Source organism: Rattus norvegicus, chromosome 4 (assembly GCF_036323735.1).
Source record: "Rattus norvegicus strain BN/NHsdMcwi chromosome 4, GRCr8, whole genome shotgun sequence".
Lineage (NCBI taxonomy): Eukaryota > Metazoa > Chordata > Mammalia > Rodentia > Muridae > Rattus > Rattus norvegicus.
In genome coordinates, this window is record NC_086022.1 from 84982547 (window position 1) to 85007434 (window position 24888).

At 46.2% G+C, this 24888-nt stretch overlaps 1 protein-coding gene across 4 annotated transcripts in view; it reads right to left on the bottom strand.

Annotated features, from left to right (window-relative positions):
• Nucleotides 1–24888, bottom strand: part of Scrn1 (secernin 1) — a 62128-nt gene that overhangs the window by 20097 nt on the left and 17143 nt on the right. For all 4 annotated transcript variants that reach the window (XM_039108254.2, XM_006236512.5, NM_001025063.1 and 1 more), the window contains exons 2-3: nucleotides 23541–23700; nucleotides 7627–7808 (exon numbers count right to left, since the gene is read on the bottom strand). In XM_039108254.2, coding sequence (XP_038964182.1) covers nucleotides 7627–7808; nucleotides 23541–23699 — 341 coding nt within the window. In that variant the 5' untranslated portion in view covers nucleotide 23700. The remainder of the gene's footprint in view (nucleotides 1–7626; nucleotides 7809–23540; nucleotides 23701–24888) is intronic.

The following is a 24888-nucleotide window of genomic DNA, read 5'->3' on the forward strand; positions in this document are numbered from 1 at the left end:
AAGAGGCTTCCTTGGAGAGCTGCCTTGCCTCCTTCTACCATTGAGGGACACAGTAAATAGGTGCTGTGTATGAATCAGAATGTATCCACATTAGACACTAAATACTGGTACCTTGATCTTGGACTTCCTTGCTTCAAAAACTATGCACATACATTTCTGTTGTCTATAACGCTCCCATTTAAGGTGTTTTGTTACAGCATCCTATAGTGCACTGAGAAAACTGGTTCTAAGTGTTCGGTTGCCAGCCATTGTCCTCTAGGCATATAATTTGCTCAGAGTTCTCATTAGGAACAGGTTACATAGGACTGGTTCTTTTCCTACGTACCTCCCTCCTACATATCAGGCTGTCTCAACTGTTGTCCTTTACAGCATCAACTATCAAAAGAACATAGACTCTGCCTAAAGCGAGCCCGACATGTTCTTTCCCCAGCCTTATCAGTGAACCAGCCTGTCAAGGAGAGTCCAGACACTTCCTTCTGCATGACCTTGGACAGCCTGCATAGCAGACGTGAACCTCGGCTTTATACCATCTCTAAAAAGTGTCAAGGTCGCCAGGGTGTTATAAGGCAACAAACATGAAAACACACACCCCTAAATGGTGGAGCCATGCCAGTAAACATCCCCTTGGGCAGGTGGAATGTGGTGGCCCAGAAACTCAGAGAGCACGGGACCTCGCTCCAGCTCTTGCTATGCTAATCAACAGCAATATGGCCTTAGTCATGTGACCTTTCTAGCTGTTTGTCCTCACACTGGCAATATGCACACACTACCGCCTCCTCGAGCTGAGGTGACAGACAGTGGCACACGAGGTGCACGTCGTCCCTTCATCCATCCTTCCAGTTGGACTGTTACTCTGCTCATGGGCGCTCACGTCTTAGAGCAGACGACAGAGCTACTTAGGTGGAGGTGTAATCCGTCCTTGATAAATCCATGACTTGCTTGAGAAGTAATGCCTGTTTAAAGTCTCTCAGCTGAATGTGTCTTAAGGCTGGGCTGTCACGGAGAAGAAAGGATAATAGAGCTGCAAGCTGTAGACTGAGCCCCGAGATTGGCTTACGTTCACGGTCAGAGCATCCCATACCAGTTCACCCAAGCTCTGTACCTGTACTTTTCCTCCATCCCGAAATGCAGGTAGGGGTCTGACTTCATTGCTCCTCAGGTCAGCACCATGGGCTAAATGCTATCTATGCCCTTAACCCACGTGACGATCCCCAGCTGCCGCCTGGTCATGGGATGAGGATAGAATTGCCCACTCCACAGTAAAAGGTAGGCAAGGACACTGGGACTTCACACACTCCTCCTGAGCTCAAGAGAGGCAGATGAATCCCAAGTCACTGGGCAGGACATCACTCGGCATCCTAAGGTACGTTTTCAAGCCATCCCCTCCCATTCTTACCTCCTGGATGGGTTCAGTACACATTTCCCAAATGAAACAAGAGTGTTTCTGACCCAATGCCTAAGTTGACTTAGTGGCTGTGCCTTAGCCTAACAAAGACCAGGACAGAGATGGCTTGGAAGGATCCAGGTTAATCTCATGCAAACATCTACAACCTTCCAAGGTGCTTTGACTAAGTTGTTCTGGCTCTGAGAGTTAGATGCTCCTGAATTCAATTCAAAACATGAGGCTCAAGGCCTGAAAGACCTTGTCAGACAGCACCCGCACTTTGGTTTAGGAATCTGCCCACTGAGCTTTGCTGTATCTATGATGTGGATTCTGAGAGGCTCCCCTCTACACCCCAAATAGGTGAAAACTGGATTGAGTTTGGCAAACCACTACTGTTCTGGAGCAAGTAATGAAAATAACTGATAGACCACCCCTAGAGGACTCTGTTCTTAGAAGACTCTCTTGCAAATTACCCTACCCCTTTCTACCTACACATCTTCCTGGTCCCTCAGGTTGTAGTCTTCCTGACATTTAGAAGATTCTCGGCCTTTAGCAAAGGCTGGACTACTCAGGATGATGCTAAGAACAGAAAGTTTGTGCCTGTCTTCAAGTACTGAAGCCTCTTCTCCCGTGTGGGGCAATTAGAGCTTTGGGAAGAGGTTAGAGCAAGAGGGTGCAGTCTGTGATGAGATCGGGGTCCTCAGCAAAGAGACACAAAAGGTTGCCTCTGCTCTGGCCTTCCGTACCTCAGAGAGGACCTCTTGACACTGTGATCTGGAGCTTCCAAGCCTCTAGAACTGCAATATGAAATATCTGTCATTTAAACCTCCCAGGCTGTTATGACTTTGGTACAGTGTTCCACGTAGACTAAGAAAAGTAGTAAGGGGATGTTACATGCTGTGTGGACTTGAATTTTAAAATTTACGGAAGGCCATTGTTTTGTATTGAGCTCCTGCAACAGCCCTCAGTTGGCCAGTCCAGACCGAACTGGAGCTGTGAATGTTCCATGACTGGAGCTTTTGGGAACAGCGACATTCCACTCTTATCCCTCTTTAATGCACAACGGATTCTCAGTCTACATAAGAACGTCCCTGTAGCTGTAACCCTTACAGAAGAGTAACCCGAAGTCACCTAATGCTAATGGGTTTCTTTTTTCTTCCCCATGTTAATCTGTTTCTCCATCTCTATTCTGTAAAAGCCAGTGCCCCACTCCTGCCTACTGAGGGCTTTCTGCTTTCCAGAGTGAAGGCTGCCCAGGATCCTGCATCACGAACAAACGCCAACTCAGTCTAAAACAGAATCTACTGTCATTTCCCCTCCTGACAGGGGAGTGTGTTTGAGACCTTTCGACTCCTTTCCATTTCAATGCTCTGTCTCACTGGAAGAAGTAAAGCAGGATCCAATCTGGAGAGAAGTGGTACCCTGGTATTCCGAACTCAGCCCCCTTCTAGCCCTAGGGTGTTGGGCAAGCCACTTAACTTCCCTAATTTCCAGTTTCCTCATCTACCATAAGGAATTAGAAAACCTAGCTTTTGGGTTGTTGTGAGTGTTAAATAAAATAGCACATATAAGCCAGGGAAATAGCGACTTTAACTACCCACGTTTCACCTTTCCCATCACCTGTGTGCACCCGTGTTCACTAAGAACCTACCACAAAAAAACACACACCTTTCCAACTTTTCCTCAACTTTCTCTCAAGATCTTCTGAGATTTCTGACATGAGGAACAGCTGATGGGTTGTGTTTAGAATGACAAGATGCTCTGAAACAACAAGACTGGCCAGGTTTAGTGCCAACACCAAACTCAATTAGAAGTAGGAAAAGTCAGTCTGCAGGACGATGGCTTGGAAGACCATGTTTAGATACCATGTACTGCTGGGTGCCCACCTATGATTTCAGCTCCCTGGGAATTCAAAGACAGAGGAACACCCAGAGGAAGCTGGCTGGCAAGGATAGCTCTGCCAGAAAGCTCTGGATCTTGTTGAGAGACCCTCCCTAAAAGAATGAGGGAGCAAAGTGATATAGGAAGGTTCTGGACCTTGGGTCTCCACATGCATGCACACTGTGCACACAGACACATGAAATGAAGGGTAGGGGGAGTCTGCAGAAAAAGAAGAGGATGAAACCTGAGTGTAAGGGTCAGGCATAGTGCATGACCAGAAAGCAGTGCTCTCTGGAACCAGCTGGCACCCCGATCTACTCAGAGAACAGAGGTTAATCTTGGAGGACTGTGAGCTAGATGCTATATCATCCTTACACCACAGGTGTTGGGAAAAACCACAGTTTAGGGCTGCCACCCCAGCCCCACTTCTAGCTGATTATTAGGTATTCCCAGCATACTCTGTCTAATTAATGGGATCCAAATGCCTCCTGGGCCTCATCATGATGGAGGCCAAGAGGCATCGTCAGGACAAATAGACATTAGATTTAATGGACTCCAGGTGTAAGAGATACCTTGATTTCCAAAAATGATCCCCTATTTTAATGTTAGCTCCTGCCAGCTGTTTGGTACTTGGATCCATAGTTGCTAAGAAGCAAAACTTTGTGTGTGTGTGTGTGTGTGTGTGTGTGTGTGTGTGTGTGTGTGTGTGTGTATGCCTCTTGGTGTTGGGGACGCTAGGAGGGAGTACTATTCAGAGATACATAAGAACGAAAGGAAAGAAGAAAAGAAAAGAGGAGAGAGGGAGGAGGAAAGGCAAGGGAACAGACAAAGCTTGGCTTTTACCACTAAGAATGAATTAGAACAAATGTTACCTAATGCTTGCACACCTCTAAGAAGCTCATACAAATTATACCTTTACCCTGAAGACGGTGCCTGTTAAACCGAGGCTGTCGGTCAGTTATGTCTCCCCCAGCTGACGTGTGGATGGAAGGCACAAAGGAGCAGAGGCTGCAGATGGGGGCAGCTATAGTCTTCCAATGATCAGCCACCGTCTCACAGACACTTGGAGTAGCATGTGAAATATAACTATGCCCGCTCGTCCAGGAGCTGCCCAGGAAGCTGGCAGCCAAGCACGGAGGACAAGCAAGGACAGCGCAAGAAATGGCACGACACTGCTAAAAGCAGCAGCTGGAAGAGCCACCATGAGGACAGCCATCTTCAGCTGAACAGCAGTGTCTTCTCTGCCATATGGGCCACCTGCGTTGCCGAGGTAGACGGTGGGCCAATCCCATGTACTCTGTGTGTGTGTGTGTGTGTGTGTGTGTGTGTGTGTGTGTGTGTGTGTGTGTGTGTGAGAGAGAGAGAGAGAGAGAGAGAGACAGAGAGACAGAGAGACAGAGAGACAGAGAGACAGAGAGACAGAGACAGATGGGGATGAATTTGCCTCCCTAGCAGGCTCCTGGGCAGTGTTTCTGTAGAGGCCATGCTTGGAGAACAGCTGCCCTAGAACCCTGCCACTTGCAGCGCTGTGGTTTTGATCTACAGTATGCACAGCTCTCCAGTTAACATTGAGGCTTAGGGGAGTCACTCATAGGACTTGATTGGTATAAAAGATTAGGTTTAGCCAGTTTAAAGCTGGGACCAGACTCGGAATTTGACCCTGAACTTAGGAGTCTACTCTAGGTACAAACTGTGTGCCCCTCCAAGAAGTGGCCAGGGTCACAGGATTTGTCACACCATTCTTACTGCAATGGCTGTGTGCGAGCCAGGGGGAGATGGCAACTTAGATGGCTTCAGGTCAGTCATTATCTACTCCTGCGTTTGTTATTATCCCAGACCTTGATAACTCTCACAGCAACAATTATCCACCAAATATAGCTTCTCTGTCCCCACCCTTCAGTCCTGTAGACCCACCTGGAGCACATCTCCCTGAACATCCCAAGTGCCCCAGCCAAGGGTCTATCGAATGCTAGCTCTGAAGTTCACACCCAGCAGTGTTTGTGGAGGGCTAGCTCCGGGATATTTTTACCACTTCTGTGTCATCATATCCCAGATCCTCCTGCTTCCTCTCTCTGTCACTTTCAGTCACCCTTAGATTTGTGCTGTTCACCTAAAATTGACATTCAAATGGATGCCGTGACCCCTCCCATTAAATTTTACACTTTCAGTATTGTTCATATTCTACATATTGATGATCCACCACTGAAACCAAAAATAACCCATGACAGAATCATAACTAAAATAAAACAGATCTATATCTTCATTTATAACTTAATCCTAACAATACAACAGCGGTTCTCAACCTGTGAGTCTCGATCCCTTTGGGGTGGGTCAAAGGACCCTTTCAGCTATCCTGCCTATAAGATATTTACATCAAAATTCATAACAATAGCAACGGTACAGTTATGGAGTGGCCACAAAAATATTTTTATGGCTGGGGGTCACAACATGAGAAACTGTATTAGGGTCTCAGCATTAGGAAGGTTCAGAACCACTTGTATATAAGTTCATTAGGTTGTATAGATTGTTTGGTCTGATTAGATTGTGTGTGTGTGATATTATTTATGTATTTATTCATTTGCAGAGCTTTTTATAATAAAGCTTTAAAAATAATTTTGTTTTTCTTGATTTGATTTTTATAAGAATCTGTGTTGTTCGGTTTTCTATCCTCTCCCTGTAAGCAGACTAAAATCTCTGTAGCCATGAGCTTCCTCGTGTAGCAGAGTGAAGACCGTGCTGATACTGAGCAGGCTACACTGCTCACAGGACGGAGAATCTCAGGAGGATAAGGCGCTCTCAGGGAGGAAAGGTTCTCTCTCTGCCAACACTCAAAAGTTAACTTTTAGGATTAAGATTTCTGCCAACTCCCTAGGTTCCCAAACTGCAAAACTATCACAAAGCCATAGACTAAGGGTTTAGGGATGATTTTTGTTCCTGATGCTTCATTTCTACTAAATGTAGAGGTTTGTTTAAAAGGAAAAACACACTAAGGGAGCTGCAAAAAACAAACCCAAAACTTGGTTTCTACATGTTTGTTGGAGAGAAAAACTGACTGAACATACAAAGCTCTTTCTGTCCCCCTCCCCCAGTTCTTATTTTATCCAGACTAACATCTCAGCACTCAGGAGGCTAAGACAGGAGGGTCATCAGTACTGAGCCTGGGAGGCATGGGTTACAAAGTAAAACACTATCTGGGGTGGGAGGAGGAAGGGGGGAGGGAGGGAGGAAAGAAAACAAAAGAAAATGACCCAGAAACGATTCCCAAGGGCTATCCATAGCAGATCTACTCAGGGTTGGCAGAAGCCATGGGTCATAGGGGCTTCTGGGTAAATGAGTGATTTTTCTCTAGAAAAAAAAATTGTCCAAACCTTAATTATTTTTCTTAGGAAATTAGCTTTGGGAAGGAATTTCTAAAGCTGTCTAGTATAGGCCTCATATTGAAAGCCAGAGGAGACTTAGCACAGAGAACAACCATTATTTGGTATTTCCATCCACTCCCTCCTGAAAACCACGCCCTCCAGCCCCATCTTCATTCAGTGACATTATGATTCCATTTCAGAGGAGTCCTGCTCTCCCACACTCTACTCTCCTCATTCACTCAGCACTCAGCTACCTATTGCCCTCATGTGCTAGGCCCACTCCCCTGTACTTGTGCCACAGGGGTAAACAGATACCAAGATCCCAAACCCACATCTGGCTTCTTCTGGTCCATGTATTTGAGAATGGGGGGGGGGTGCAAGAAAGACTACCAAGGGGCCGACGGAAGAGGGAGTGCTCCAACTGTGTTCTTTGTTCTTTTAACTTTTATGCATTTATTGTTTTCTTTTATGTTATTACAATTTCTAACCAATATAATTCTATTAAAAATGTTGTTTAAAAAGGTTCAAAACATGAGCATGTATAAATGTGGAATTTTTAAGACATGTTTTAAAGATATAATTCTTCATTTTTAGGGGTTTCTATTAAAACAGTTTAAATAAACAGTTGTATAACCACTACGACAACCTGTTTAAAACATTTTCAATATCCCCAAAGACACCCTCCTACCCACTCCCTTACTCCCATCCCAACCCCAGAGAAGCATCCCTTACTTCCGGCCTCTATGACTCCTATGACTCACACAGTGGCTTTTGTAACTGATGTCTTTGCTAGCGTTTATCAAGTTCTCAAGATCCTATTTGTAACACACAGCGGTATTTAATTATTTTTGTATTGATGAATAATATGCCATTGTATCTATTCTCCCCGCCCCCATCTTCTTAGAATTCTATTAAATAGAACTTCTTACAATGCAAAAAGTATGGGAAAACATTAATCCCCACTCCCACTGGCAGTTGCTTCAAAGAATCGCCATTCTGTACCTGACCAGATCCATCCCCAGTAAGGCTTCTGTCTCAGCAGCTGGTTCTCTGGCATTGATGGCTTCATTGGCTATGCATACCCCATGTTCATTGGCTCCCATTTCTGCCCCCCAGAGCCAGGCAGGTCTGCTTATCACTATGGCGTGGGTCCTGGGAACTTGGTCAATTGAGATGTAAGTGCACTGCAAAGGAAGACAAGAAGGTGTGGTCATCTGTCGGAAACCTCTTAGCTTCCACCTTGGTACCTACCTGGACCGTCATATTCATTACACAGCAGAGAGTAAAAGACCTGAAATACAGTCTCCAGACACCCCGGGGCAGTCCAGGGCTCCCGAGGTAAGCACCCCTGTGCTTTGTTCAAGCAGGTCTGTTCATGGAGTTTCCCCCACAGCAACACGCTCAACCACGTGTCCAGCTGACCACTGCACAACCCTTCTCTACTCTCAGCCCCATGTGGCCCCTAGAAGAGCCTCCTCCTCCCCAGCTATCTCAGTGGTTTCCAAACTTTCTAGAAACCATAGACCTCTAGCTTCAAATGAAACTTTACCCAGAAACCTGATCCAGAAAGCAGGTAAACAGATGCTTTGTCTAAAGCAAACTAAAACAGAACTTCTGGGCCCCTTAAGAAGATCTCTTCCTGGGATTTGTGGAACATTTGACAGTGTATGATCTCAGCAGTGTAGTTAAGGGGACCTGGAAATGGTGCTACCATTGTTCTTCCGTGACAAGGATTCCTCACACACACTCCCCTGCCTAACCACTGGACTTTCCTGCTAAGCTAGTGAAGCCACCAACAGAAAAGCTTGCTGGAGAGGTGTATTTCACCATTGACAGAGCCACAGTTCCCACTACTCCTAGCACCTGAGCCTAATTGAACAACTTGTACAGTATTTTTAATCTCGGATCCTTCTGCTGTGGGCTGGAGACGTTGGTAGAGTGTTTTTTTTTCCATCATCCAGAACGTCCTGAGTTTGATCCCATAAATCATTGTGGTGGCATGCATGGGTAATCATAGCACTTGGGAAGTGGAGGCAAGAGGATCATAAGTTCAAAGCCAGCCTTGGCTAGGTAGTAAATCCAAGGCCAGCTTAGGCTATGTGAGATCCTTCTCCAATAAGTAAATTAATGAGAGAAACAGCAGCACCAACAAAAAAAGCATCTTCCCTTCAAACGGCTGCATAAAAAGAACACGATAAAGCTGGTCCAACAACGTGGGAAGAGGCATGAGACCATGGTGGGGACGGCCCCTGGATGTAAAAAGCCATTTCTACTCTGCTTCCTTCCCTCTTCCCACAGTATGCCTCACTCCATCCCCCACCTCCACCCCAGGAGACTAGGCTGTGGCACTCAGTTATCCATGGGCCTCATGACTATCTTCTGTAAGCCGGTAACGTGCTTTGTATGGCGTCTCTGGTGTGGAAGCACCAAGCTAGTTGCGGGCTCCATCTCCATTTCAAATTGGGAAGCCAAAAGCACTGGTTCCAAGGCAGCCTGAGATAGCCTGAGATAGCCTGAGATAGCCTGAGATATCGTTCTTTTTCTCAATGCAGGATAACTGTTCTCAAACTGAATGCACATAGTCATTCCTTGCTGATTCCCCGTAGTCCCTGATCTGTCTGGACTGGAAGCGCAGGCAGTGCATACACTCCATCGCTGTAGCCATGGCTTCAGCCTCTGCATCAGGGGTTTCTCAGCACTGGGATAATATTATTTCACCTGATACATTTTTGGAAACTGAAAAGTTAATTAATCCCAGAGGTTGCCAAGAAACCCTTGAGATGCATTCCTCTGTGTGTGTGTGTGTGTGTGTGTGTGTGTGTGTGTGTGTGTGTGTTAAACTGACAATAAAACACTCTTGAAATACTTTCCCTGATTTACTTGCTGAAAATAATTGGTTTTTTAAAAAAAAGGATTCTAACAGAACAAAAGGCTGACCCAGCCCGGCTCACAACTATATCTCTCCATGCTTCTCTAACTGGAACTGAAGACTCCATCTTCAGAAGGTACTCACTGCAGTGTACAAAGCAAGCCGTCCTGCATTACCATGGCTCCGTGTGGATGTCCCCTGACGCCCGTGCTAAAGGCTTGATCCCCAGGGCGGTACTACCGGGAGATGGCGAATCTGTCACCAGACATTTAGGGCAGTCTCCCCAGCTCCAGGAGCACCAGCAGAGTAGGCTCAGCTACCTATGCAATGTGCCAATTAAAAAGAGCAGCCATGGTGAAAGGGAAGGACGGGGAGCTAGTGGATGTCAGGAGGAGTCCAGTGACCCAACTCCATCTGCGGGTTACCGGTGATGAGCTCGAGGGAGAGAATGGGGAGGGAATCTGGGTGCGAGAGCACGGGGTATACACAGCCGAGGTGCAGTCTGTTGATCACTGTCTCAGATTATTCTAGAAGGTGGTCTAAGAAAGACTTGTTGCTTATGGAACAAGATGGTTCTCAGGAAATGATCGCTCCTGTCCAAGGCTTCAGCACTGCCTTCTTCTGGGAGGAGACCATCCAGTGAGGCACTGCTGTTCTTGGAATGCAAAGTGACTGCAGGTTTAGGACAGTACATGACCTCTGTGCACCCGTCCTTATTGGGAAGCAAGATAGGCTAAGCAACACGAAGCAAGGTAGGAAGGCAGAGAAACTTAGATGGACAGGAGAAAGGGAAAAGCCCCTCACTCTGGGATCTAGTTTGCCTTGTGGGAGCCCAGAAACTTCAACATAACTGCTAAGGCCAAAATTACCTGTGTGGGTTCCTAGAGGCATTTCAAAGAAGAATATTCAAGACAACAAATGAGGAGGGTAGAGAGATGGCTCTGTGGTGAAGAGCACTGGCCTCTCTTTCAAAGGACCTGGCTTCAGTTCCCAGCACCCACACGGAGGCTCGCCGCCGGCCCACACCTCTTTGTAACTCCAGTTCCAGAGCATCTAAGCCTCCCCCTGCTCTCCGTGGTCACCAGGCAATGCACATGGGACACAGACATAGACACAGGCAAAACACCTACACACATAAAATAAAAATAAATAACACATATTGGTGCCTACTGAAGCCCAGGATGTGTGTGCCTCTGAGCTCCACTGAATTAGCTCTCCTCTCTCATTCATTCCTCAGCCCTAACGCCACTCCTTTAAAAATGTAATCACATTTACAAAGAGAAATTGTTGATATATAAACTATGCCGTATCATATTGTTCCCTTAATTTGAAATTTTTAATTTTAAGCATTGCTTAATCTTTAAATCTCGTAAATTACATCCTCCGAGGAATGTAACTTAGGAAGCCTCAGGGTCAGGCATACAGCCACATAAGTCCTTAGAGAAGGCAGCATTTTTGTTCTGAGAGTGTGCACTACCTGCCCATTTCCTGTACAAACCCCGGCCTAAATGCCTATTAACCCTACGAACTCTGCTCCACTCTGGCTCATCCGGAAACCCCTCTGTGCGGCAGAGTCAAGCATCAGCCTTACCTGAGCTGGGGCTGTTGGTGGTACCACCACCACCACTGACCGACACACCTGGAATGACCAGAGTGCAATGGTAGACAAGAATCCGACACAAAGTGGAAAGACAGAGAAACCAAGGCAAAGGTCTTTCTCCTCCTAGGCAGGAATCTGACACAAAATAAGATGGCGGAGAAACTAAGGCAAAGGCATTGCTCCTGCTTTCAGTTACCTGTGGGTCCAGAGGAGGAGTTGGTGTTTCGTAGCAAAAGCTTCAAAACCTGTCATGGAGTCTTTAATCGGTACAACCTTGTGAGAGCTTTGGATTCCCAGAGGTGTTCTCAGGGGGAACTATAGAACTGGCCTCTTTCTACCTTAATGCCTGGGTCTTGATGTAGGTGGTTCTCAGCCACATGCTTCTGCCTTGATGGGTGCCTTCCCCGGACCCAACGGCCACGGCTGGAGAACCAGAACACATCTCCTCCCTGTAAAGTAGCTTTGTGCTGATTAAAGCCTGACTAACTCAGGCACTGACCCAGACTCTTCACAACTCCTCCCACAAACACACAGTGACAAATTTTATCTCGAAAAGAATGAGTCTGGAAGGAGCCGTGGCTTCTCAACTACACAGAGTCATTGCTCTTTCCTTCTTTCTTTCTTTCTTTCTTTCTTTCTTTCTTTCTTTCTTTCTTTCTCTCCTTCTTCCTTTCTTTCTTTTTTTGAGACAGGAAAAGAGTTAAAATACAAAATGGTTTTATTAATTTGTCCTTGGTTCATTTTTACACTCTCTCAGGGACAGTGCCAATGGCAGTGGGGCATGGGCCAGAGACCCAGGGAGCTCTTTCCAGTGACTTCTATGCAGAGGAAGTGCAATTCTTGACTTGGGGACAGAGAAGAATTCCAGGAGAAGTCAGGCTGAGGCTGAGCTGGAGTCAATTAAGAGATCTTAGTAGAGAGTGGGTCAGAGGTTAGGATAGAACTCAAGGAAAACTGAAGACACACTCAAATGTGGGGTTAGAATCTCAAGGGAAGACTCAGACTTCCGTAACCAGACAGAGCCCTGTGGCTGCTGTCAAGTTGCATTTCAAAAGGCTGCTAAGAAGCATTTTTTCTTTCTCTTTCCTCTAAATGGGATTATAGGGTGTCTCTGGGGGTGTCTTGAATAGGACTTCAGCCTGTAAGGGAAAGCCTGAATCACATGAGCAGTCATGGAGGCTAAGAGACACCCAGAAACTGTAGATTGCATGGGCAGTAGAAGAAAGGCTTGGCTCAAACCTGATATGCTCACACTTAGCCTTCGTTATTTTTGCATTGCTGTGACAGATATCCTGACTGGAAAAGAAAAAAAGCAACTTTGTATCCTGACCAAAACAGCAAATTTGGAGACAAATAAACAAAGGGTTTATCTGGACTCACAGTTATAAGGTCCTGTCAGTCCCAACAGGAAAGTCCTGGTGCAGAAGCTGGAGGCAACTGCTCACACTGTCCACAGTTGGAAATCAGAGAACCACAGACACTGGGGCAAGCACCCTCTCTACTCTTCATAGAGTGCAGAACCAGAGCCCAGAATTCTGTCCACTTGTCTAATCCAGATACTCCCGCACAGCCATGGTCAGAGGTTAACCCAATGCAGATACTCCCTCACCAGAATGGTCAGAGGCTAACTGAACCTGCATACTCTCTCACAGGCATGAGCAGAGGCTAACCCAATGCAGATACTCCCTCACCAGAATGGTCAGAGGCTAACTGAACCTGCATACTCTCTCACAGGCATGAGCAGAGGCTAACCCAATGCAGATACTCCCTCACCAGAATGGTCAGAGGCTAACTGAACCTGCATACTCTCTCACAGGCATGAGCAGAGGCTAACCCAATGCAGATACTCCCTCACCAGAATGGTCAGAGGCTAAACCAATGCAGATGCTTCCTCACCAGAATGGTCAGAGGCTAACTGAACCTAGATTCTCTCTCAGAGGCATGAACAGAGGCTAACTGAACCTAGATTCTTTCTCACGAGCATGGACAGATGATTGTCTCCTGGGTGATTTTAGATCCTAACAAGTTTGATAATTGATAGTCACTATTGTGGTCCTCAAACATGATCCATTGCTATTCTATATGTGTATTTGAAATATACCCATATAAGGCGTATTGTCACCATGTAGGCTGCCTTTATAGCAAATGCTATAAATTACACTGGAATTTCTGACGTTGAGCTGGCAAGAGGTTTCTATCAGAATCCATCCCTGTATTCCCTTTAGTTTTTCATTTCTGTCCCGCCTCGAGAGCATTTACGTCATATACTTACTACTGTGGGATGGCATCATGGAGGCCAGTCCCTGCTCTGTGACGGGGATGGAGAAGGAGCATGCACAAATGGTGAGCATCGTCAGGGTGACTTGAGGACACGTCACAGGGGCCTTTCATACGCGCAGTATCTTGTGACCCTCTTCTGATCAGCTTTACCGTGCCTCCTATTCTGTTCCATGTAAGCGATGTTTTAATTATATGTGTTATTCACACAGTTGCTGACTCCTTCGGTGAGGATGCCAGGTCCATTAGTAGAGATGTTCCTGTTGCGTATTAACACATCCCGAGGTTGAACTTAGTAATCATCAATGAGCTTTTCTAAGGATGACTTTTATTTAGTGTGTCCACCTGTTGAGTATGCACTGTATATATTCAGGGCCCCTCATGGCCAGTAGAAGGTGTCAGATCCCCTGCCACTGGAGGTTTAGATAGTTGTAAGCCACCATGTGCATGCTGGGAATTGAACCCAGGTCCTCTATTAGAGCAGCAAGTGTTTAACCTCTGAGTTATCTCTCCAGATCTTTCAATGAAATTTTTTTGCAGGGAAAGAGAGAGAAGAAATGTCTCAGACAGTATAGGAGAGAATGCATCTAGTTGGCCACTCTACCAACTGGGGGACATTTGAAGTAATCTTAAAACGGTCTGGCCAGCAGAGAGTTCATGCAGAACTGAGGACAGAAAGCCATATGTTCCTTGTGTGTCACGGTCCCCTCAGTGGCAGTGATAGGAGCTTCTGTGCCACACTGAGCCCAGAACTGCAAGGGCTCAGTAAGGGCTGAATGGTAAGGGTGTCCCACACTGAATCGGAAGGACCAGATGGTGTTTGTGGGAGTTAAAACCCATGCAGCCAACCTGACACTCTGCAGGCCAAATTTAGATGATGAGGGAGGAAGGGGATCCCCAAGTGGCCAGATGGGTCAAGTCGACTCCTTCAGAGTGCTCCAAATCCACCCCATAGGGGAGCCTTAGGGAGCCTGTAACACATGCCCCCGGAGGTCTCTGTCACAGGCCACAGGAGCCCTGGCCTGACAAGGGCCTTTGTGTGACAGCTATTCAAGCTCTCTCTGCTTCACTGTCACTTAAACACGGCTAATGGAAAGCCCGTCTGAGCGTGGGGCTGGGTTGGAGAGAAGAGAGCATCACAAATTCACACAGTGTGGTTTTCACAGTGCCAGTGGGAAAGTAAACCTCACAAAACAAGGGCCATTTACAACAGATGTGATTAGCTAGGCTGTCTACAGCCAGCCATCTAGAGCTTGGGCATCCATGGACCTTAGCAACTATGCTGAAATTAAAAAGGGGAAGAAGAAGCAGAAGTAAGCTACAGAGGCTTCCCAGGCAGGAGCACAGATCCAGAAATCTTTCAAGTCAAAATTCCTAGTTAAATCCATAGTAAAACAAACAGCAAGAAGAGTAAAAAGGTCAGAGGGTAGGGAGAGGTCTCAGAACATTAAGTGCTTGCTGCCCAAGCTTGAGGATGGGAGTCGGTTCTTAGCACCAGGGAAAGCTCTCTGCAGAGGAGCACACCTGTAACACTAACACTGCTGAGGCAGAGACAAGGGCATGCCTGCTCACCTTGCCAAACTGGTAGGTTCCAAGTTCAGTGAGAAACCCTGTCTCCAAAACTTAAGTGGAAATGACTGAGGGAAATACCTGACACCAACCCCAAGTTTCCACTTGTGCATGTAAATACAGATGCACGCTCTCTCTCTCTCTCTCTCTCTCTCTCTCTCTCTCTCTCTCTCTTTCTCTCTCTCTCTCTCTCTCACACACACACACACACACACACACTGTGCACACACACGAACATACACGCACACAAGAGAAAAGTCTATACCACTTAGAAGAATGTAAGGAAAGGAATGAGTAGCTTGTCCCACAGTCCCACAGCCCCTCCCACCCTGCCTTCCATTAAACATTCTATCAGTGAGTGTGACTTCTGGTGCCAAAGCCACAAGAATAGAAGGACACCTGAGCAGGAGGGGCACTTTCCATTGTCAGTCAGCATTTGCCTCTCCTGAGGTCTCAATCTTTCAGGAGGACACCTGAAGGAGGGGGCAAAGAAGATAGGCCTTCAAAAGATCCCACATGCAATGACAGACACTACCACCGTGTAGAGCAAGCCCTCCACTGTCCTGTGGGGCTGGATGGAAACTGAAAGGCAAGCTCAGCCTCATGGGTGCCTACGCCACCCACGTTCCAGAGCACACTATTTCTGGACGTCACCCAATGAAAGGCCGACACAGACTCACACAATAGGCATTTCAGATTGTGAAATGCAGCCATTGTTTCTACCCTACTGTACTCAGATGGGGACCACAGCCCTGACACCACCAGGGAGGACCTTTGTGGGAGAGCTGATGAGTCAGCCAGACTTCAAGGGCAGAAGAGAAAAGGCTGGAGACGGCCGGCTTGGGGGAGAACGCTAAGAGGCTTGCTTCATTAAAGCAGCAGTATCCTGATCTCCCAGGCTTAGGGCAGAGGCCTGTTTTAGCCCAGCATCACATCTGCTATTTGACTTATCCATGGGCTGTAAACAAGGTGCCGAGGGCACAGACGACCACTCTTAGTCACATTTCAGGACTGCCTGGCATTTCCCTGAATCTGTGACAGATCTCTGGGATGATCAATGTGGAGGCTTGGCCTGAGGACTGGGTTTGGGAAGGGAAGCACACCAGAAGGAAGCCCTCTACTAAGCCATGCTCTCAAAGCTGTGAACACTGCACCTTCAACTCAGAGCTGGCCTTGGTCTTACAGCTGCAGAGAAAGAAATAGAAAGACATGAAGGTCACCATCTAGTTGGCACAGTGGCCATGAAACTCTATTCAGTTATTCTGATGTCACAGTGAACTGTACTCACCTTTGTAAGAAATTATCTACAGAGTTAAAATTCAGACTTACACACACACACACACACACACACACACACACACACACACCTGTGAAGGAGAATTCTTGCAAAGAAGCTATGTCTACAGAGATTGATTGATGACTGACAATTAGAACTGCAGCTCTGTGGAGAGGTTGGAATGTTGCAGATCCAGAGAGGTTGGAATGTTGCAGATCCAGAGGCTCATTACCTTAACTTGGACTAGTTCTAGTCTTCCAGTTCTGTCTCTTGCCCACCTCTGTGTTGGAGCTAACATCTTGTGAATAACAGATAGAAACCTTTTAGAATCTATTAGCTCAGCAGAGCCCTAGCTTCCACCAATTCAAAAGTTAAGAGTGTCATCAGCTAGCATCCTGAGTCTATAGAAAAGCTTCTCCCATCTTGCTGTAACCACTTCTCTGATGTACCCGCCAATGTATTTTAAACTTGCCTTGATTCTTGACTTTCCTTTTTCTGTAAAACTATAGAACTTCATGGAACCACTTCCACATTGGAACATGGAATTTGGGGGTAACCTAAATATGTGTTCCCAGGTCATGATCACTCAAATTTTTGCCCCCAGAACAAACCATCTCTTACTCCCTTTAAAGTGAGAGTAAACGTAACAACAGAAATTATAATCTCCATCTAAACCACTTTCCTAACAATGCACGAGTCATCATCCATTTTTTTTTAATTTCTGCTCTTCTCATAAATATGTTCCCTGGGGAGGAAGAGAAAGAATTTACCAAAAGTTCATCCCAAATCATGGAGGTTAAATAGCCCCATTGAGGCTCCTGTGCTTTGCAAGTCCACCATGATAAGAAAAAAAATGGACATAAATTAAAATGGGCCTTCAAAAAACTAAACAAGGGAAGTAACAAATTGCAAAATAATGGAGATTGAGGTTCATTACCAAGCAGCCCAGATTCTTTCTGAATGTATTACGGGTTGAATCTAACTCTGCTATTAACATTTACTGTTAATATAAATAAATATATATGAACCAAATATAAATATGAACTTTACTAATAACTCATTTTTTTAATGAAGTGGTATTCTAATGTTGGTACAATGCTTTCCTAAAGAGAAGATCTGGCCATATAAGAATAAATGTCCACAGACATATATACGCACACACAGAGACACACGTACACAGTACAACATAACCCAGGAAGTTGTTCATCTGCTTCCTCTCCCCATCCAGGAAGAGCTGCACACATGCTTGCCTTAAGACAGGGATGAGTCATGAGCAATGATTCACAGCAATGCAACATCCCCAGACATCACAGAGGGCTTTCAAGGATAAATACAGGTGCTGACTTCATTGGTATCTACTTTAAAATTAGAATCACCCGGAGATTAGTGCAGCTCATTGTTGACATTTTGTCATTTATTGTCTATTGTCATGCTCAGTGCAGACCCCCAAGACCCGGAGTCTGCACTTGCCCCTGTGATCCTACCCCCAAGTTAATTCTGGTTGGTGAATTGGACAGCCAATAGCTGGGCAGAAGAGACAAAAATGGGGTTTAGGTTTTGAAGGCTTGGCAGGAAAGGAGGACCACAAGAAGGAAGAAGGTGCAAGAGAGGAAGGAGGAGAAGCAGCCATGGAACATAGGAAGTAATAACTCGGGGTTATCGGTAGGAAAGTAGATGCTGACAGCATGGAGGGCAGGCAGCGGCCCAGCTCTGGTGTTCATTAAGGCTCATTGTAAATATAAAGGCTGGGAATGTGATTTTTATCTGGGAACTCAATAACCAAAGGTGGGGTAGAAGCCCTGAGTGGGGATTTAAATACTTTCTACAATGGTTCTTACACATAGTAATAAATAGAAAAAGGTCTTATTCATCCTACTCTTCATCCAAGGAAGGCTAAAATGCTGTTATAAGCTGAGACTCCTCGTTGAAGAACTAAAGAATATCAAACTCAGATGTTTCAGTCCTCCAGCCGTGGGTTGGAACAAAGGCATTCAGTGTCAATTTAGAACTGAGAATCTTGTGCTGGGGAACCCATTTCTTATTCTTAGCATCTCAAGCAGAGTGACAGGTACATGGGGGTGACTGATAGGAAGAGGAAGGGTGGGTGGAGAGACAGAAGGGTAGGTGGACAAACAAGATGGGAGCAATGTGGAAGGACACACAAGCTGTCATGTCAGGAGGCCACTTTAACACCCTCGTAGAGTTTCCAAGCAAACCTCAGGACCCATGTGCCTAAAAACTTTAGGATCATGCTCTTAACCAGCATGAGAGGGGTGAGATGCTGATTTTATTAAATGATGATATCAAAAATAAATTTTAGGTTCATTTTTATTTTATGTGCACGAATGTTTTGCCTTCGTGTACTTGTGCACTGTGTGTGAGCCTGGCGCCCGTGAAAAGTCAGAAGAGGGCATCAGATCTTCTGGAACTGGTGTCACAGACGGCTGTGAACATCCATGTGGGTGATGAACCTGGGTCCTTTGCAAGAGCAGCAGTGCTCTTAACCACAGAGCCATCTCTCCAGCCCCTGACTGTTTCTTGTGAGAAGCTCTCAGAGTTTTTGTTTTAAGTCTGTGTGGTAGAGTGTTTCTATGGGAAGTCTCATGGTAGTGGTTGAGGTTCATAGTGGCAGATATATAAAAAAAAGGGGGGGGGGCATTCTGTACTTTTGACAAGTATAAAATGGAGATTCATAACTATAAGAAGTTAAAGGGGCAAGAGGAAGGCTAAAAAGCAGGCTGAGACACAAATGACAATGACAATTCGGTCACTGAGGCCCTGTGCCAGTGACCATGGTTTGCTTTGGTTCAGGCTCCCATGAGTGGCCACTCTGCTTGTTGTCTCTGAGCCTGAGCATCATGGCGGTGTGCATGTGATAGGGCACAACTGCTCATGCCATGGTGATCAGGAAGCAGAGAAAGAGAGAGACCTGGGCCTCCAGAGACTCACTGCATCCAAACAGGTCTCCAAAGTTTCCCCTGCTTCTCAATATCACCACCATCTGTGGACCAGGCCTCCAACACACGAGCCTTTGGAAGTCACTTAAGATTCAGATTGTGGGTCAGCGAGATAGCTCACTAGGGAGATTTGCAGCCCAGCCTGGAGACCTGAGCTTGATCCCCAGGGACCCACATTGCTAAAGGAGAGAAAAGGCAACAGAGGTCACCAGGTCGGAACTCACTGTGTTGGCCTCAGGGTACTGTGAGCATCACATGATTTACAATGGAAGGTCAGCCATAACATGTTCCATATCTGTAGGGGAGTCTCAGACTAGAAGAAAAAGGACATTTGGGTATACGGACCTTGAAGGATTTAGTTGGCAGGAGTCTAACAACTAAATGAGGCAAAAGAGGAAGGAAGGGCATTCTCAGCAGTGATAGGAAGATCAAAAGACAGGGGATATGAGTTGCTCGTCTAAGAAATGGCAAGAGCTCGGCATAGCTGGGGTCTAGGTTTCAAGCTGAATGGGTGACTAGGTGCAAAGACAGGTAAACGTAAATGAGATGACGTAGCCCATCTCGGTATCCATCCATCACTTACAGCAAACACACCCGACTGACGCAGGAGGCTGGCAATGGGGAGACGGGCACAAATGAGCAGTCTGTGGGAAGTTACTTTCTGCTCATGTTCTTGCAAACACAGCGCTGCTAGGTTGTTTTTTTTTTAACTTTAATATTTTAAAAAAGAGAGGAAGGAAAAGAACTGGACAGGGTGCAACTTGAGAAGAGTTCTACACGACACACATGTCAGCCCTGACCGTCATCCAGCCAAACACTCTGTAGACAAACTGCTGGTGGTCTTTCAAGAGAAAGGATCCGAGGCAGAGAGAGGTGGCTGCCAGGAAGAAGAGAACAACAGGAGGCAGACCAGGAGGACCGTATGAGTGGGATGGGAACGGTGGGGAGGAGATGCAGTGACAGCTGTCCCTGTGCATCCTGGGACATGGGAAGGTGGAGAGGGCCAGCCTCTGTCCTCGCTTCCAGTGTGAACTGTTGAGTATGCAGTGGTGTGGACAGACAAAAGAGACAATGCAATAGAGACACAGATGTGGTTTCACCTGAGGTATTATTTTACCTGCCAAATAGACATGCATGCAGCGGCCTCTCACGACGTAGGTGTGCAGCGTGGAGAAGAGGTTAGGGGCGTCGTGGAGACTGACTGCTAGATGTTATCAACCCCTGCCTCCATCTATGCAAGGGCACATGGTAACACCTCATGGGTTGGCCAGTGAACAGAATCATGTCTGTTTCCTGAGATGATTCTTGGTGTGTCAGCAGAATGCCAGTTAGCTTGTTAATGAAGAAAGAAAACAAGCTTTCTGAAACTGTTTCTTTAACTATTTTTAAAAAGTTATGTGTGCTTTGTCTAGGTGCATGCCTGGTGTGCACCAGAAGTATCTCTGGTGCCTGAGGAGTCCAGAAAAGGGCACCAGAGCCCTGGGAACTGGAGTCAGGGACAGTTGTGAGCTGCCATGTGGGTTCTGGGATTCGAACCAGGGTTCTTTGATGGAGCAACCATGAGCCCTATAAAATTGTGATCTCAGACATTTTATACTAGGTTTCTGTATAATATTATAGATACTATGGTTACTTAACAAATTATCTCTAAAGCAAATGGCATTCACAACCATTTATTGTGCTCATAGATTGAATGGATCAGGCATGTGCACAGCAAACAGCCAGACACTGTGTCTCCTCTCCACACCAGTGTCTGGGGACTTGAGCAACCCAAAGGTCTTTCTTCTACGTGCGGACAGTGAATGCTTCGAGTCCCCAGGTTTCATCCATGAGGGGCCTGTCTTCATATGAGGACTACTTGAATACCTCCTAGCAGGGCAGATGACTGAGTTCTTAGCATAGAGTTCATGGACTGACAGAAAAAAACAACACCATCTTATTATCCAGCCCTGGAAATCACTCAGTATCACCAATTCTCCAAGACCCAGTGGTCAGAGCAATCCCCAGCCATCAGCAGCATCCATGTTTGTGGAGGCGGTGAATGATGCGGACCCCAACCTGCCTGTGAGGAACACTCTTCACATTATGAGAAGTACACGTGGGGTGGTACTTGACACCACTGCCTTTGGGAATTTAAATCCAACCTGTAAAAACTACAAGTCTGTTTCAGTTTATATGTCTCTACAGTCAGGATGGGGGGAGGGGTAAAGATATTCAGGAAAGCAGACAGGAGAGGGCAACAACTCAAGCCAGCAAGTTTCATCCATGAGATCTGTCCTGTCCGTAGAAAAGAAAACCATTCCCATCCAAGTGACATTGAAGAATGGACAGTGGACTCTGACAAGCTCACCAAAGAAGCTCACACTTCTCTACACCTGCTCGAGAATTCCACTGAAGGTTGGAGCCAGGGCTCATCATCCTGTACGGGAATGACTACACCAAGTCACACCCAACTCTACCTTCCTCACAACAGGCAGCTCCTCATCGGGGTCTGTGACCTTTTGGTGCTAATGTGTACTTAAAAGATTGAAGCAGAAATGGTTGTTCAGAAAGCACCCAACATGTTGGTAACTGCACTTTTAAAACCAAGCAGGATGTGAGGAAAATCTTTTATTTTTTTTCCAACTAAGCAGTATAGTAAGAAAGAGCTTGTTCACTTATTAGTCCAGTTTTTCTTTACAAATTCTTAATCATTTAACAATTACCATTTAAACACACTAACAAATATACCATAACTAAGAAGCATTCAATTTTCCAAAGGAATAGAAAGGAAGGAATTAGGCAATCCTCCCCATAACGGGTTAAAAAAAAAAAAGAACTTCAACAGAATTTAGCACGTACCTCTGACCTATTTTTAAAACATTTAAATGGGAATGTATGCAGAGATTTTGATACAATGAAGCTGTACAAGTCTTGGTCCCCACACCAGCATCCTGATGTGGGTGTCTAAAGGCATCCCCACTCGATCAGGCCGTGGCAAAGGCACCACTACCTATTGCATTCAACATAGAACCCAACACAATCCTACAAGAAAATAACCAGAGGTATAGGAAACAAAGGACCCCTCCTCGGAGGCCATAATGGGACACCTGGAAACTGCAAAAGAATCCTTGGCCAAAGCTGACACAGAATCTGGTAAATTAGCTGGATTTAGAATTATGTAAGATAACCATCAGGAAAGTCCAATAACGCACTTGAGAAACACAGAGACGCACACTGCCATGCATTTCTGGTGGACGTGCAAACAGTAAGCCACCTATGGGAAGAAATACGATCACACGTTTACTTAGATTATGACCTGGAATCTCATTCCTGATCATGTACCCCAAAGTAGTACCTTTAAAAATGAAAAGTTAAAGCACCCAAAGACTCAAAATAGAAAATGATGGACAATCTCTAACACGATCGAAATACAGAAAACCAGACATTGCGGTAGAGTTTTAAATGGCCACTACTCATCCTGCACTGCTGGCAGCAGTGAGGAACTAGAAAACAACCCAGTGGCCAATCCCAGTGTGGGGCCGCGGCACTGCCACTGAGTGTGAAGCTACACAATGAAGTCTATGTCGTGCAAACTGCACCTTCCGACCTCCAAGTGTGTTGGCTGCAATGTGAATGTCCCCACAGGCTCAGATGTTTGAGTACTAGGTCCCTAGTGTGTGGTACTGTTTGGATGGGTTTGGAACATATGGTCTGACTGGAGGAAGTGTATCCCTGAGGGTGGACTTTGGGCTTTTAAAAGCCATGTGGGACTCCCAGAGTGCTCTTTGCTTCCTGCTTTTGGTTAGAGATGTGAGCACTTGGCTTGCTGCTCCAGATGCCTGTCTGCTGCCAGGCTCTCCCACTGTGATGGCGACAAACTCTTACCCTTCTGACCCAAACAAACCCTTCCTCCTGTAAGTTGGTTTGGTCACAGTGTTTCATCACAGCAACAGAAAAGTAACTAAGACACCACACTATGAATTCTGTTGGGAAAAAAAAAAAAAGCAGCCCAGCTGCCTTGGTGTACTCTTGTAATCCCATAATCCCAGCACCCAGGAGGCTGAGGCAGGAAGATGCTGATTTTAAGGTTTTTTTATGAAGAGAAGAGAAACTGAGTGAGGAGATTTTGATGAATCTATCTTGTTTTCCAGGTTTGTCTGTGGAGTTATGGTAAATATTTTTCCTTAACCATAAGACAATTGTGAACACAGAATTCTCCAGGTGCCCTTGTTGTTAAGGCTCTGAGCACATCTGCATGAAAAGCGTCAGGAGTGGAAGTGACGGGACCGTCTGAACGGTACGCAGGCTTCTGGGGAAAAGCTGGTGCTTAAGGTGAAGCCAGAGGAAGACATTTGAAGGATCAGAGGGCCACCTCTTATCGCTTACCTCAACTTTGCTCTCAGCTTCATGGTCAACAGCTGGGAAGTACACGACCTCCTGCACTTCATCTCTGGGCCGCGCTGAATTTTTCCCAAACACCACCAGACCATCCTTGGCTCGAGGTGGCAAAGCCACGAAGGAGTAACTCGGAGGTGCACCAGACATCCTGCAACAAGAACAGCAGTGAGGGCTGTGGCAGCCGGTTAGACAGGGCGCCCTTCAGCTCTGGGTGCTTGACTCACACACCAGCACCTACCACAGGCTAATGATCGACCTGCGTGCCCTTAACTCAGAACAGTATCCCGCTGCCATCAGTCTGGGGAGTCTGATGTAGAACTGCACAGTTGCAGAGAGCACACAGGCTCAGTCCTTCCTGGGTTAAGTAAACTCAAATTGGGAGCAGGCCATAGTGGCAGCCAAAAAGGGTCAGTGACATAGGAGAGAGCAAAAGAGGTTATTGTTCCTGGTATCGCACCACACACACACACACACACACACACACACACACACACACACACACACAGTCACATGAATAAGTAATATACAGTCATCTCTTGGTGTTCACAGGAGATCGATGCCAGGACCCTGCAGAGACACCCAGGCCCTCCTATAAAAGTATTTGCAACCTATACACATTTCCTGTAGGCTTTAAATCATCTCTAGATTGTTTAGAATGACTAACACAGTGTAAATGCTACATAAATAATTCATATACTATATTGTTTGGGGAATAACAAGATGAAGTAGACCATGTGTGTTTAGTTTGAATGTAATTCCCCCTTTGTAATTTCTGACACTCAGCTGTCTGAAACCACACATCTAGAACTAGCAATGATGCAGTGAGCCAACTTTCACTTGGGCCAGAGGTGCATGGGGGCCACCATTTAATCAATTTGGGCATTATAAGGAAAATGATTTAGAGATAGGAAAGGTGGGGACACTCTTTTAAAACCATTTTTACTCAGCCACAGCAGCATGATATGCCAGTACTTTGGGTGTTCCTCCACCTCTCCGTTGGTTTCTGGACTGGCTTGCTCTCTTCTCCCTGGGCAGGGGTGGGATTCATATATGCCCAGGCATTCCTTACACCAATACCTTTGACAGCTAAGCCCAGCTCAGTTCTCAACCTGAGTTTCCAAGCCCTCTACCCGGCTACCTGTCTGATGTCCAAGGCTGAACTTTCTCAAGATGAGCCTTTTCTTGAAGTTCCAGACCTCAAGGCCAGCTCCACCATCCATCCCATTAAAGCACCAGCATTCAGAAGCCGTCCTTCTTGGCTGCTTCACCATCTCCTACATCCCTCTGGGAATTAGCCATTCCCTTTCATCCCAACTGCTGCCCCTGTGCACCACCA